The sequence below is a fragment of the Silene latifolia genome, chromosome 3, assembly GCF_048544455.1.
Source record: "Silene latifolia isolate original U9 population chromosome 3, ASM4854445v1, whole genome shotgun sequence".
Taxonomy (NCBI): domain Eukaryota; kingdom Viridiplantae; phylum Streptophyta; class Magnoliopsida; order Caryophyllales; family Caryophyllaceae; genus Silene; species Silene latifolia.
Window position 1 is genome coordinate 17,406,775 of NC_133528.1, and position 14,832 is coordinate 17,421,606.

General features: G+C 38.4%; 2 protein-coding genes across 2 annotated transcripts; one reads left to right on the forward strand and one right to left on the reverse strand.

Moving 5' to 3' along the window:
- Positions 1–757: 757 nt before the first annotated feature.
- Positions 758–1,762, reverse strand: LOC141648757 (protein FAR1-RELATED SEQUENCE 5-like). The gene has a single exon (XM_074457474.1). The coding sequence runs from the start codon at positions 1,760–1,762 to the stop codon at positions 758–760; it is 1,005 nt and encodes a 334-aa protein (XP_074313575.1).
- Positions 1,763–14,340: 12,578 nt separating this feature from the next.
- LOC141648758 (uncharacterized) lies at positions 14,341–14,832 on the forward strand. Its single transcript, XM_074457475.1, has one exon. The coding sequence runs from the start codon at positions 14,341–14,343 to the stop codon at positions 14,830–14,832; it is 492 nt and encodes a 163-aa protein (XP_074313576.1).

Genomic DNA, 14,832 nt, shown 5'->3' on the forward strand with positions numbered 1-14,832 from the left:
AGCATCTCCAACTCTTGGTGTTTAGTCAATTTTTCAGCACCAGACTTGAAATTTTGTCTAAATGTCTTCAGTAATGAAGTCAGTTCATTTATGTGATTTTCAGGCAGAGATTTGAGCAGTGTTAATGTTGAGTAGAATTCAGACCAGACAGTCGAAATCTGAAGCTTAGTGACATCCGACGAAGTAAAATCATCCAACAATTGACCGTGAGCATCATACAAGGGCATTTTTTTAGTGTTCTTTGTCCACCTCATCGAGAAGATACTTATCAGGTATCTTTTTGATCCCTTTACCTGATAAAATCCAGATGATGTGTTTACATATGTAGCCCTTCCTCTCAAACAGCTTGCAGGAACATGTTGCATCAAATGTTGAAGGATTAAATGCGACAGTGTAAGTCTTATTGAAGATAGAATCTTCAACTTCTAGGAACCTTGTACTGCCCTCCCTTGAAGAATCACCAAAGACTATACGAGTTTAGAGAATCAACGCACCGCTTGTTGGAATTCATAAAAGAGAGCGTGCGTATAAACAAATCGATGCATGAACCTCAAGGCTAAGAAGGGTTTTGGTTTGAGGTAGGGAGTGATCACTATCTCTGTCAAGAGATTTTTGGGTGTAGCGTTGCTGATCCATAGCACTTTGAGAGCACATCCAAAACTCAACAAGTGTGCCATGAGGATTCTCAAACCGCTTAAAGAAGCTGTTTGCGCTCTCAGAGCGTTGCGTTGTTCTTAAAAGACAACCAAGAGGAATATCACGATAATACGCCGGAATCCAACGTTGCCACTGGAAAAAGATATTGCAACCATGTATTATCTTCTAATTGAAACTCACTGATCAACGAACACCACCTCTCTTCGAAGTCAGAAGGCTCTAACTCTGAATCCCAAATAACAGAATTCAGACGAGTGACGAAGTCAGTCTCTTTGGTCAATGTCGTGCCTACCTTTTCAGGTAATTTCTTCATAATATGCCACATGCAATAGCGATGGGCAGCAGTCGTAAAAGCAGCAGGGACTGCAATTTTCATAGCAGGACATTGATCGGTAAAAAAGCAATGGGGTTCCTTCCCACCCATACAATCTAAAAATTTTGTGAAAATCCATTTAAAATTCTGGTCATTCTCCTTAGACATAAGCGAAGCGCCAAAAGTGACGGACTTCTTGTGATGATCAACACCAGTAAAGGGAGCAAAGATCATGTCGTACTTATTAGTTGAATAGGTTGGGTCAAAAGTCACCGCCTCACCGTATAGAGCGTAATTACGACGTGCTGCTGCATCAGCCCAAAATACACGAAACAAACACTTATTCTGATCAATATCATAGGCATAATAAAAACCTTCCTGGGTTTCATGAAGGTTTTCCAACTGGTCTACAAACATTTGAGCATCCTTAAGACCTATAAAACACTTGATTTCCCTTCCAAAATTCTTAAACTCAGTCAAAGAAGCTCCAATATTTTCATAGCCATCAACATATTCCTTGACGGACCTGAAAGTAGAGGTTGGGCCAATATTGACCTTGCAATTATCAACGATGGTTTGTTTATGTTGCAAAGCAAGGTTTCTACATTTTTTCTGAAATTCTCTATACTTGAGTGGAGAGAGACGGTGGTTATGGGCAGCATGAAACTGATCAACAACAAAGAATGGCACTTGAACTTGGTCAATTTCTTTAATAACAAATCTAAAGAAAATCCTAGCTTTATAACCAATCCTAGTAACCTTAGTCTTCTTCGGATTAGAGGCCTTGACCATTGGCTCCTCCTCCTCACCAGTAATGGGTAATATTGTCGGCTTAGAATCCCTAAATCCTTCCCGGTGACACACAATCAATTTTGTCCTAATATCTCCACTACTACGAAACCTTTTCGTTGAATATTTCCTTGGTTCAAAACCAAATGCTATTGCATAAGTCTCATAAAACTGTATACCCTCGTCTAACGTAGCGAAAGTTTGTCCTATTGTAGGTGTAAATTCAGTTGCAATATTTCTGACCCACTCTTGAGACTCCAGGCGTCACCATCAAAGAAAGACGATTCCCAAAGATGCACCTCATCAACGTCTATGCATTGTGGAGAAGGAACAGTACCACAGGGACAACAAAAGTATTTTCTACAGCAAGAGAAGTTGAGTAAACAAATTATAACAAATATAACTAGATCATAACAAGACTATGATATTGTGAAGGAATGCATGTGATATTGTGCAACATAAAACGTGATACTGATGAATATAAAATAAATACGCAACCGTATTGCAGCCTATGATATCTTGTGACGGAATACATGTGATATTCTCGGAGCATAACATGTGATACAAATATAACAAATATAACTAGATCATAACAAACTATGATATTGTGAAGGAATGCATGTGATATTGTGCAACATAAAATGTGATACTGATGAATATAAAACGAATACGCAACCGTATTGCAGCCTATGATAGTTTGAAGGAATACATGTGATATTCTGGATCATAACATGTGATAAAAATGCCATGAACCGATTACAAGTCATGTATCGCAAAGATATGATACTTGTAAAGGACTCAATGTGATATTTCGAAGCATAACACGTGATACTAATGCACATAGAGTAATTACGGTCATGTATGCAAACATTTGATACTTGTAAAGAATTCAATGTGATATTCTAAAGCATAACATGTGATACTAATGCACAAAAAGTAGTTGCGAGTCATGTACTAAAGCCTATGATACTGTAAAGGACTCAATGTGATATTGTATAAGGGAAACTGATTCTAATTAGCAGTAATCAGGCAAACAAAAACTATAAAATGTGATACTATTCAGAATTAATTATGATACTCTACTGAATAAAAAGTGATACAAAGGAAACTGTTAAATAACGTTTTAAACTTGAAGTAAACAAAAGCAGTGAATGCAAAATAAACTTGATGATAAACAAAACAGACAATGAGTACATTATTTTTTATACGTCAATTAGAAGATGAAAAAAACAGAGATTAAATTTTAACGCAACAAAAATAGCAAAAAGTACATGTTGAAGAAAGTATATAATCAGTACATGATTTTAATACATAAAATAGCACGAATTGATGAATCCGTGACTGATGTTGATGAATTATAACGTCAATTATAACAAAAAACCAGTAATTACACAACGAATTCAGTCGAAGATACAATAACAATAAAACATCATGCAATAAAACAGGAAAACAGAATGAAAAAATTAAAACATAAAACTAAAGAAGCGAGTAAAAACGATGAAATACCGACATTGAATATGTTAAACCGAGGAAAAAATAGATGAAGACGAATGATGAAGAAAAAGTGAAGGAGAATAAGCAATCGAGACGAATGTTGAAGAAATCGCTGAAATCGATCACGGATGATGATGAACACAGTGAAGATGACAACGAGAGCGAAGAAGACAACAACGCGCGAGAAATTGACGGCGTGAGAATGAAAAGTGTGATTGCGGAAGAGAGAGAGAAGAGAGAGAAAGTAAATGAATTCAAATGGTGAGGTGAGAGCTGATAATAGGGTTTATATAACAACTTGAGGAAATGACGAAAATACCCTTACTAATAGCTTGATATAAAGCAGTATTGTTATGACTCATGTGTGATATTGTAGATGGACTCATGGACTCAAATAATTAGGTAGGACTCATGTGATCCTAATTCTATATATATATATATATATATATATATATATATATATATATATATATATATATATATATATATATATATATATATGTTGTCTAACAAGTGGCACAAGCACATACGGAACATTGGAGGCATTAGGAGATTAGAAGACCGCTTGGTTTGACCTTTCTTATCTCTTTCTCCTTTCCCCATTCCTTTTTCTTTTAAAAGTTGTTGTATATATGGAGGAGGATGGGCTTTGTTGATGAGGATGTTCCATTTTGGAACTTGGTTTATGTGTTTACGTGTTGCTAGGTTAGAAAAATTGTCTGCATGTTTACTCTTGTTGTTAGGTTAGAATTGCATTCCGTGTCTTGTAAATAGTTGTTTGTGCTTTAGTTTTTGTTTGCATCTTGTATGTACATATTTCAACAATTGTGGTCTAGGAAGGGAGCATGATACCCTCTATGATGAATTTGTCTTGGCCGTGTCTTTTCCCTCTTAGTGGCTCGCACCTTTTTGACCTCCTTGTTAGGGTATTTGCTTGCAAATACCCGGGAAATGAGGCTTGACCAAAAGTATTGACCACCCTGTGAGACCAAAAGACTACTTACATGTGAGATTTAAAGCCTCCTTTGGACCGATACATCCATACCCGGTCTCCTTTAGGATGTGAGTAGGCTCCTTGAGTGGCATTGATACCTCGTTTCTGTACCAAAAATAAATACCTAGCTACTACTAACAGAAGTCAGCGGTAAGTAGGGTCGATCTCCACAGGGAGGCGGTTTACTATCTACTTGTCTATTCTATCTGTCTAATGTCACAAGTGGGGGTTTGAAATGTTTTGACTAGACTAAAGAGATTAAAGCAAGAGGGAAATGAATAAGAGAAAATAATGAAGAAAAACAAGGATAAATCAGATAAAAGTGAGAAATATGCTAGGAATCGGTCTACCGTGGCAGCTACACTATCGGGTCAACTGAGTCGATTAAATTATTGATAAGAAGAGCGAGGTCGTCACCTTTCGGTCCTTAAACCTACGATTATACCCTTTCGGTCTCTAATCGTCCTAGGGTCTCCCTAACTTAGCTTTCGCCCTAATTAGGTATCACCTATTGTAATTAAGCAAGCCTTCCCTCCCAATCTTTCGATTCAGGTCGGGGGTAACTAAATAAATCGGTCTCCTGCATGCATTCATTCAACCTAATCACAATTATATTGCTTAATACAATTCTTGTCGCAAAACTAATCTAATCATGTCGATCCTAACATATTGCTATCACGGTTTCCCTAGTCCTAACATATTAAAGGAATTAGCTACGCATGGCTCGGGATACTACACTAGCAATTGCTAATCTAATAACATAAGACATGATAACTAAAAAGAGAAACAATAAAAGCAATAAAGGAACAAGGACGAATAAAAGGGAAGAAATAAATTACAGCAATAATGATCCGGAAATAAGAGAAGGAAGAAGCAGAAGGAAAGCAGCAGTCAAAGTAACGTATGGTCCCGGACGAGATTACAAATGACGTCCTAACTTCCTATTTATAAGAAAATAGGATTTATTTAACCTAATCTACGGAAATAAACCTAAAAGCCCAAGCCCGTAGGATAAACCACTCGATCGAATGATTTAGAACCACTCGATCGAGTAAACCAGAGCTTAAACCATTCGATCGACCATAATAAGTGCTCGATTGACTAAACCTAAATATGCAACTGTTCGATCGACTGAGGAAAGTGCTCGATCGACTTATTAATTAACCTAAAACCACTTGATCGACCAGTTAAGTACTCGATCGAGTGTTTCTTGACTTCAGCAGCTCATTAATCCGTTAGTTTGACTTTGACTTGTCCTTTTAGCTCCCGAAATGGCTTCACGCATCCCAGGACAGCTATATTTCCGCTCCGAATTCACTCTTCCTCCAAATGCATGCAAAACGGACGATAAATGGCTTGATTTCACTACTTTTGGGTTCATTCCTGCAAATAAGACAAAATAACCCAAAGTAGCATATTCGGGGCATTTCGTAGCATAAAACTACGATAAAAGCATGGAAATACATGCATAAAAAGGCCTAAAAAGACTATATAAAATGCACGTATCAGGCATGTCACATCACGACGCACAAGCGTGGCGTTCTTTCCTTTTTGGCCATGAGATGTTCATTTATGTGCATAATTTGAAACAATTAGTTACATTACATTTTTTAGCCTCACATTGCCAAATAAGCCTAATCTTTCGACCCTTTAGACTAGGTCCTATTTTGCTAACCCCTTTTGAGCTTGAATCTCTCATTTGGCACCTACAAAATTAGCTACATACCATAAACAACCTTCTCTTATCAAGAAAGTTGCTTACATGTTGTTAGTTGTATGAAAAAGGGTGTTTTGAACCTTAGTTGAAGAGTGAGTCGAGATAATTGTTTTATTTGGTTGTGTAAAGGAGTTTTGAAAAAGAAAAGGAAAAAAAATAGAAAAAAAAGAAAAAAAATGTAAGGAAAAAGAAAAAAAGGAGGAAATTTCACTTTTACTTTGTTTGATGAAAAAAAATCAAGCAACACTCCTTTCATCAATGGAGTAGAAAAAGGTGTTGCATGAATAAAGGGGCACTTGATGTTTTTCCTAAGTGAGTTTGGTTTACACAATTTTTGCTTGATTTTGGCAATCTAATCACTTGTTAGGGTGTAAACGTTATTCATTGGTTGCAATAAGGTGATAATTTTCGTGTTTTTCCAAAGTGACTCGGGTTTGCACAATGTTTGCATAAATTCGGGAAACCAATTTTTGTTAGGGTGTAGACGTTACTCATTTTTTGTAATAAAGTGGAAGAAATGGAATTTTGGCAACTTCTTGATGTGTACCTCCACATTTTTCCAAAATGGTGCTTGCACCAACCCCGTTTCGACCCGTCACCTAGCCCCGTTACAACCCTTGTTTCTCTTTATGCACATTTTTCTTTTTTGCATCTCATGTATGGTCATGTAGGAGTGAATTCCTCATTAGATTGCGGGCATGTTTCACGAGTCGAGTAGTAGAGTGATCTTGGTTACTTTTTGGCACAAAAATCACCCGCCCTTCAAAAATGAGCGACTAGTGAAAACCGTGAGGAAGTCGGTGGTCTAGGTCCTCTTAGTCATGGGTCAACTTGGTCGAATCTTGTGTGTGTGTCATATCAATCTTGAAGGTTAGGCTTTGCTTCCCCTTTCCCGCCTTTGAATGTGTTTTCTAGGCATTTGGTTGTCATATTGAGGTTGCTTGAGACACAACTAGGGAATTGACACCCCGCCAAGACTATGAGACGGTATCTCCCGACCGAAACCTTTGATTGTTCAAAGCAAAACCTTCCGCTTAGATGAGGAAAGCGGTTGACTTTTTTATTGATGCATCCTATGCTTGATTATGTGCCTTTATGTTGGATGTGTCTAAGTTTTGTGCAAGACCTTACTTGCCTAGCAAATTTTGCTTTTCCCTCATAAGTGAAATTACGTGAGTTGAAAGGGCGTTGAGTGCGCTAATACTCATTCGGATATTATTAGTCGGAATAAGTCAAGTGATGCTTATAATGTGCACCCACTTCGATAGATCTAGCTTACTCGAGGACGAGTAAGGTTCAAGTGTGGGGAGATTTGATATGTGATTATTTTATAACACTTTACCGCTCATTTAATGCCTTATCACATGTCATTCCCGCCCTTTGGAGCGATTTTTGGTACTAATAGCTTCCTTTTAGTTCATTTGGTTTTAGATAATGCTTTGTAGGTGAAACAAGGCAAAGTGAGATGGAATTTGTGCATTTTGTAGCCATTTGGATGGAGCAAGGACTTGGGTGTTGAATCCTAGCTTAGGAGCGGTCTCAGCTCACATGAAGACCCTTTGGATGAGCTCTTAAGACTCCTTGTCCCTTAATGAGGAGTTATGAAGAAACTAGTGTCGTCCCTTTAGCCATACCTTTGGGACAATGACCGGTATGGAGAAAAGAAACAAGAAGCAAGTGCTGGAGTCCGTCCCTAAATCCATCCGACCGGGACAGTCACAGGGACAGACACCCGTACCGGCCGGAACAGATTTCGTCCCTAAGGGACGGTTCATTTCGCCCCTTTTCTCTTCCGGTTCACCTCCATTTGTTTTGCAAACACTATATATACCCCTACTTTGTAATTTTTGAGACACAGCCCTAGATCTAGTTCTCCATATTACCAAGTTCTAAACTTTGTTAATCTTTCCCTTATTACTCTCTAATCTTTCAATAATTAGCATAATCCTAGTCTTAGAAATTGGGTTGTAATAGAATTGAAGATTTCTCCATTCTAGTTCAATCCAAGTTTCCTTCTTTTGCAATCAATTTGGTATAATCCTTTCCTTTATACTCTTTTGTTTACATTTACTTTCTCTTAAGTTTTATTTCAATTGTTTGCACTTGAATCTGTCTTATTAGTTGTTAGATTGTAGTTTTCTCTCTCTTGTTCATCTTATTCATGTCCACCATTGTTGTTTCTCATCCAAAGATTGAATATTTGGGTACTTGTGTCAAAGTTTGTGTCTTTTTGCTTTGATCCCTTTTCATCTTAGTTTAATTAGTCTTTCCTCTTATATTTGTTGGTTTATTGAATGTTTAATTGTAGAATCCAATTTCATATCATGTTTAAGGTTAAAGAATCCATCTTTATTAATTATTTTGTCTTAAGAACCATGATTAGTGACTAGTCCTTTAACTAGGACTCGGTTAACCCCAACATGAGTAATTTGATTGATTGATTCCCATAAAAGGTAGTTGTTGGGGAGATTGGTAAGAGTAGGACTAGAGGATTGATTTGATTTATGGGTCAATTTTGGGTAATTTTGATTTTGCGCGACGACAACCGTGCACTTGCGAGGTTGAATTTGAAACCATCAACATCCGTATCGAGTTGCTCTCGGCATTGGACTCTCCACGGTGGTTTGTAACGGATAATTGCGCACAAACCCGCATTCGAATCTGTGTTCGTCATCACGAAATGTCATAAAAGGTGCCCCTCACATGCCTGGGATCTCGTGAATGCTCTAGAGGTCCTAAAGCCTAAGAACCTCATAGGGGGTAGGGCATTTCCCCCACATTCACATAGGTAAGTCCATCAGGTTTGACTTCACAAACCACCCTTAAAAAGGAATATGGACTTATTAAGAGCTTAGCTCAGCCTCCTCACATGACAGATATAACACAATATATATAAAAGGAACACTACATCACATTTTATTATAAAAGGAATGGTTGTAGTATTACAACATGAGATTCTCTCGTGACTTCGTTTGACCCATTGAACTTGGATAAATCCAAGTCGGAGAGCCCCGACGCGATTCACTCCCAATAGGCTTTAAACTCATTCCTTGTGGTGCCACCAACACAAACTTCTACCATGGTCATTGGTAGGAGGATCTCAATATCCTCTTCATAATTTACATACATACTATCACATTGTGTAAGGGATCTCAATATCAACTTACAATTCACAACCTTTGTGAACACATTATCCGATCAGATTATCCATCACTTTTGATAATCTGCCAAAAAATCCAATGCTTAAGATTATGATGCATGACAATTAATGGAGTCAAAATATTCCCACAAAGAAATACAACCACTTATTAGCCATTCAGCTTTTTATCCTGCAAATTTTTCACAATATATTCATACTCCATTACATATTCAACAATGCAATTATGCATTTATAACTTGCATGATATAACATTATAAAAGACACCGTTTTCCAAACTCAAATAAATATCATAATTATTCGACATTCATTTAAATTACAGACTCATTCCCAAAGAATACAATTGTTTTCATGGAATAACTTACAGAAAACCATGGTGTCTATTTTGTATGGATTTTGCGCAAAGCGAAATTAGGTCAGGGTAAGTCTTGGCAGGGTTAGGTAGCTCGAACTTATCTGTGAATGTGTGAGGCAGGGTACGAAATAAGAAAAGTAAAGCAAGATAAATAAGTAAAAATAAGACAAGGAATTTATACGTGGAAAACCCTTAAATGGGAAAAAACCACGGGCACCAAGCCAGGAGAGGATTTCACTATATTATCGAGTAATTAGCACAAATGATTGTAATATAGCCTAAGTATTGTATGAGAGTATTGTATGCTAGAGTATGTGTTGTGTTTGTAAATAATCTTCAAGTGCTCCTTATATAGCCCATGCTGAACGGCTGCCAGATCTTATACTTAATGCTGGATATTCCTCCTTAATAGCTCAGATTAATGCTCTTTAATGTGCTTAATTACTCTCTTAATTGACGGCTTTTATTACCAAATCTTCTCCATTAATGCTCCAATCATTATTCGAATATTGACAATACTATTATCTTTGAAGTGGTCAAATACTGTCCTTATATTTTGACCGTTATCCTCTCCATGGCTGGCGCCTATCTTCTGATATCCCGATGGCCTGATGTCCTGACATCCTGGTGGTCAGGCCAGGGTGGAATGTCATCCTGAAATATCTGCGGATTTCCAGACTTAACAATTGCCCCTTATCTCCTTATTTATGCTGGGTCAGGCCAGAAATAAGGCGATAACTTCAAACTTTGGAAAACTAATTTCAACGGCTGAATTGTGTCTAATTAAATCCTGTAACGGCTATTTAGCGATAGGGTGTGATGCGTGTTTAATTATTGCAACTCTTCAATAATTACTTTTGCAACTTGCGGTTGAAAACCCTAAATTTACCTACTATAAATAGCCTTCACTTCATTGATTTAATTCCACCAAAATCCGATCATTCTCCAAAAATCGTCATCTTCAAGTTCTCTTAATTTCCAGAATTAATCTTCAATAAATCTTCGATAATGGTTGCAAAAAAGAAATCTTCTAGGAGAGTGATGTCTCCTGGAACTCCATTTGTTCCAAATCCTGAAGAAACCACTTCTGAAAATTTATCAGGGCCTTCTATTGTTCAACCTCTTGCGGTTGAGAAATCAACTAACCCCCCTCTTGAAATGATTTCCATCTTCCACAAAGAATTTGAAACGCTTTAAATGATGATCCGTCTCTTTCAAACCGTCTGAAACCTGAATTTGAAAAAGTCTTGGAAGGATAAGGGAATCATTCCTGCTGATTCCAAAGTCTGGATCCCTGAAAATTCTCCTGTCAGGTGATACGTGCATTTTATATAGCCCTTTTAGCCTTATTTTGCACGTATTTTTATGTACTTTTGTACTGTTTTGTATTGCAATATGCCCCGAATTGGCTACTTTGGTTTGTTTTATCTGTTTTGCAGAAATGAATCTGAAAGTGGTGAGACCGTACTCTTTTCGTCCTGTTTTGTGTGCTTTTTTAGGAGACGGGAATGTTAGAGCGGGATTATGCCTTGGTTTGCGTGAAGGGATGGTCAACGAAGCAGTCAATGACGAGTTTGAAGCTGACTTGGATGAAGAACACTCGATCGAGGAGTATTTTGGATCGATCGAGTGATTTTATATGCTGAAGAGGTCGATCGAGTGTTTTATTTCACTCGATCGAAATGTTGTTTTTGGGGTTTCCTCGATCGAGTGACTTTTTTGCTCGATCGAAGGGTTTTGCTGCTGAAGTCCTCGATCAAGTGGTTTTATACTACTCGATCGAGAGGTTTTGAGTTTACACGGGCTTAATTAACCAGTGTTACCTTATTTTCGTTAATGGACTTTGTTTTTCTATATAAGTATCGAGTAATTAGGTTATTAGCAGACTACTTTACTCTTAACTACGTTTTACACACTTAAGAACGCTGCTTTTACTCTTAATCTTTCCCTAAAACTTTCTACCGTAACTTTGCTCTCGGATTTCTTTGCTTGGATTTTGGGTGTTCTTTACGCCGGATCGCTTGTTATTGTAATCCTTCTTCTTCTTATTAATCTTAATCTCATTTTTATTGCTTTAATTCCTTGTTAATCTCATCATTAATTTCTGCCCTAATTTCGTTTATGCATTATTATCGTTATTTCATCATGCTTTCTATTAGTTCATTCATTATTGTTATTATTGACATCATTAACAATATGAGTAGCTAAATTCTCTCATGTTGGGATTAGGGAATCTGTGGTAGGATTGTGACGATGTAGCGCATAGACTAGGTTGTTTGCTGGTGAGAATCTGTACCCATGGCAATATAATTATAATATCGACTTAGTTGAGTGCACGCTTCTAAGTTACTTTTAATCTGGTTAAATTTACTCCTGGATCGGAAGATTGGATTAAATAGACCTGCTATGAACAGTAGACTACCCTGACGAGGACGGAAGTTAAGTTAGTGGAAATCTAGAATAGAAAGTGGACCGGAAGGACCTTTCCTGTATCCGTCTCACAGTAAATTATCTAGACTATTTGCAGTTGAGTCACTAGACTACCATGGTGAACCGAAATCCTGACATGCTCTCTCTCATTTGATCACCCTACTTGCATTTTTTTGTCTTTTATTGCTCTCTCCTTGCTACTCTTTCCTTTAAGCCTTATTTAGTTTAGAAAACCAAATTTAAACCCCCTACTTCTGACCTAAATAGACGGACCTTAACAGATACCTTGCCTCCCTGTGGAGATCGACCCGAATTCCCTAGCTATATTAGTTAGTGCCAGTTGGTTATTTTTGGTAGGTACACGACTAGCCTGTCAAATTTTGGCGCCGTTGCCGGGGAGGCAATAGCCCTATCTGTTTCATTTTCGTTTATTTCTATCCGTCTCAGGGAATTTTTATTCCTTGAGACAGTTCTCATTTATCTCTTTCAGTGTTGTGTATGCCCAGGTTGAACAGGTCAGAGTTAGTTCCAGCTGATTCTGAGCCCGAAAGACTATTTCGGCATAGACTCCGTCTGCAAAGAGAACTTCGAAAGGAAGACTTGAGTACTTTCGTAGACTTGCCGGAGAGCTTCGTGGTATACAAGGTTGCTTGGCTTACATTCGCAGGTTCATCTCTAACCTCGCGGGACGCTGTCAGCCATTTAATTATCTTATGAAAAAGGATGCTATATTCTAATGGGATGACAAATGTCATAATGCCTTTGAAAGTCTCAAAAAGTACTTCTCATCTGCACCTGTGTTGGGGGCACCAGTTCCAGGAAGGCCTCTTATCCTCTACATCGCTGCACAAGAACGTTCACTCGGGGCATTATGTGCTCAAGAGAATGAAGATAAGAAGGAGAGGGCTCTCTATTACCTACGTCGAACTTTGGTGGGAGCTGAACTGAATTACTCTCCAATCGAGAAAATATGCTTGGCTTTGGTTTTCGCAATTCAAAAACTAAGGCACTACATGCAGGCGCATACTGTCCATATAATTTCAAAGGATGATCCTATCAAGTATATACTCTCAAGGCCAGTCTTGTCCGGTCGTCTATCAAAGTGGGCAGTTCTACTCAAACAGTATGACTTGGTCCATGTGCCTCAAAAGGCAATCAAAGGACAAGCTTTAGCTGACTTCCTTGCTGATCACCCAGTCCCTGCGAAATGGGAACTTCAGGATGATCTTCCTGGTAAAGAGATATTCTATGTGTATGTACTTCCGCCATGGCAAATGTATTTTGATGGTGTAGCAAGACGTGATGGAGCCGGAGTTGGTGTTGTATTCTTGTCTCCCGAAGGTCATGTGTTGCCTTACTCCTTTGTGCTCACTGAACTTATCTCAAACAATGTGGCAAGAGTATCAAGCTCTAATCTTAGGACTTCAAATGACGATTTAAATAGGGATCAAAGATTTAGACATCTATGGAGATTCCTTGTTGGTAGTGAACCAAGTCCTTGATGAATTCGAAGTGAAGAAAGATGATCTCATTCCTTACCATCAATATGCGATCCAGTTACTTAACAAGTTGGATTGTGTTCATATCGGACATGTGCCGAGGAGTGCTAATAAGTTGGCTGAAGCGCTTGCTAATATTGAAGCCACTTGGCACTGGGGGCAGAGGAAGTCACGACAATTCCAGTTTGCAACCATTGGGTAGTACCGCCGCTAGAAGGAGGAGAAATTGCAGAGTCATCTAACATGATTAGTGTCTACCAAGTCGATAATGATGATTGGCAGCAACCTATCATCGATTTCTTGGAACATCAAAAGCTTCTTGATGACCCTAGACATAAAGTAGAGATTCGTCGTCGTGCTCCAAGGTTTATATATTATAAGGGAACACTTTACAGAAGACGTTCCTCGGGCAATGGCTGAGATGTCTTGGTGAAACTGAAGCTTCTCAGGCCATGTACGAAGCTCATTCGGGTCTTTGTGGCGCTCACCAATCCGGTCCAAAGCTTTATGATCGTGTGAAAAGAATGGGATACTATTGGCCAACCATGGTGCAAGATTGCATGGACTTTGCGAAGAAGTGTGATGCTTGTCAGTTCAATGCAAATTCCATACATCAACCTCCAGAGCCCTTGCATCCTACTATTTCATCATGGCCCTTTGAAATGTGGGGACTAGATGTTGTAGGACCCATCACTCCAAAAGCATCAAATGGGTATGAATACATCCTCGCTGCAATAGATTATTTCTCAAAGTGGGCAGAAGTTGTCAGTGTACGTGAAGTAAAAAAGGAAACTGTTGTTGATTTCATTCGCACTCAGATCATCTTTCGGTATGGTGTACCATAATGCATCATAACTGATAATGGCAAGCCGTTCTTTAACAAGTTGATGACAAGTCTTACTAAAAAGTTCAAATTTAAACAATACAAGTCTTCCATGTACACTGCTCCGGCAAATGGTTTAGCTGAAGCTTTTAATAAGACACTATGCAATTTGTTGAGGAAAGTGGTGGCGAAGTCAAAGCGTGATTGGCATGAGAGAATCGGTGAGGCATTGTGGGCCTATCGTACTACATACAAGACACTCACTCAAGCGACCCCGTATGCGTTGGTGTATGGAGTTGAAGCCGTGTTGCCATTAGAACTTCAAATTCAATCTTTAAGAGTTGTCATTCAGGAAGAGCTTAGAAGTGATGACAATGACAAGCTGCGCTTGGAAGAGTTGGAAGCTTTAGATGAGAAAAGGTTGCAAGCACAACAAAAGCTGCAGTGTTATCAAGGACGGTTGTCACGCGCATTCAACAAAAAGGTGCGCCCTCGATCTTTTCAGGTAGGAGACTTGGTGCTCGCGGTAAGAAGGCCGATCATTACTTCTCACAAACCTAAAGGCAAGTTCACTTCTAAGTGGGATGGGCCATATGTCGTGTAA

Coding starts and splice junctions, on each gene's coding strand:
- LOC141648757 (XM_074457474.1), bottom strand. CDS start 1,762: ATGGTCAAGGCCTCTAATCCGAAGAAGACTAAGGTTACTAGGATTGGT.
- LOC141648758 (XM_074457475.1), top strand. CDS start 14,341: ATGTACACTGCTCCGGCAAATGGTTTAGCTGAAGCTTTTAATAAGACA.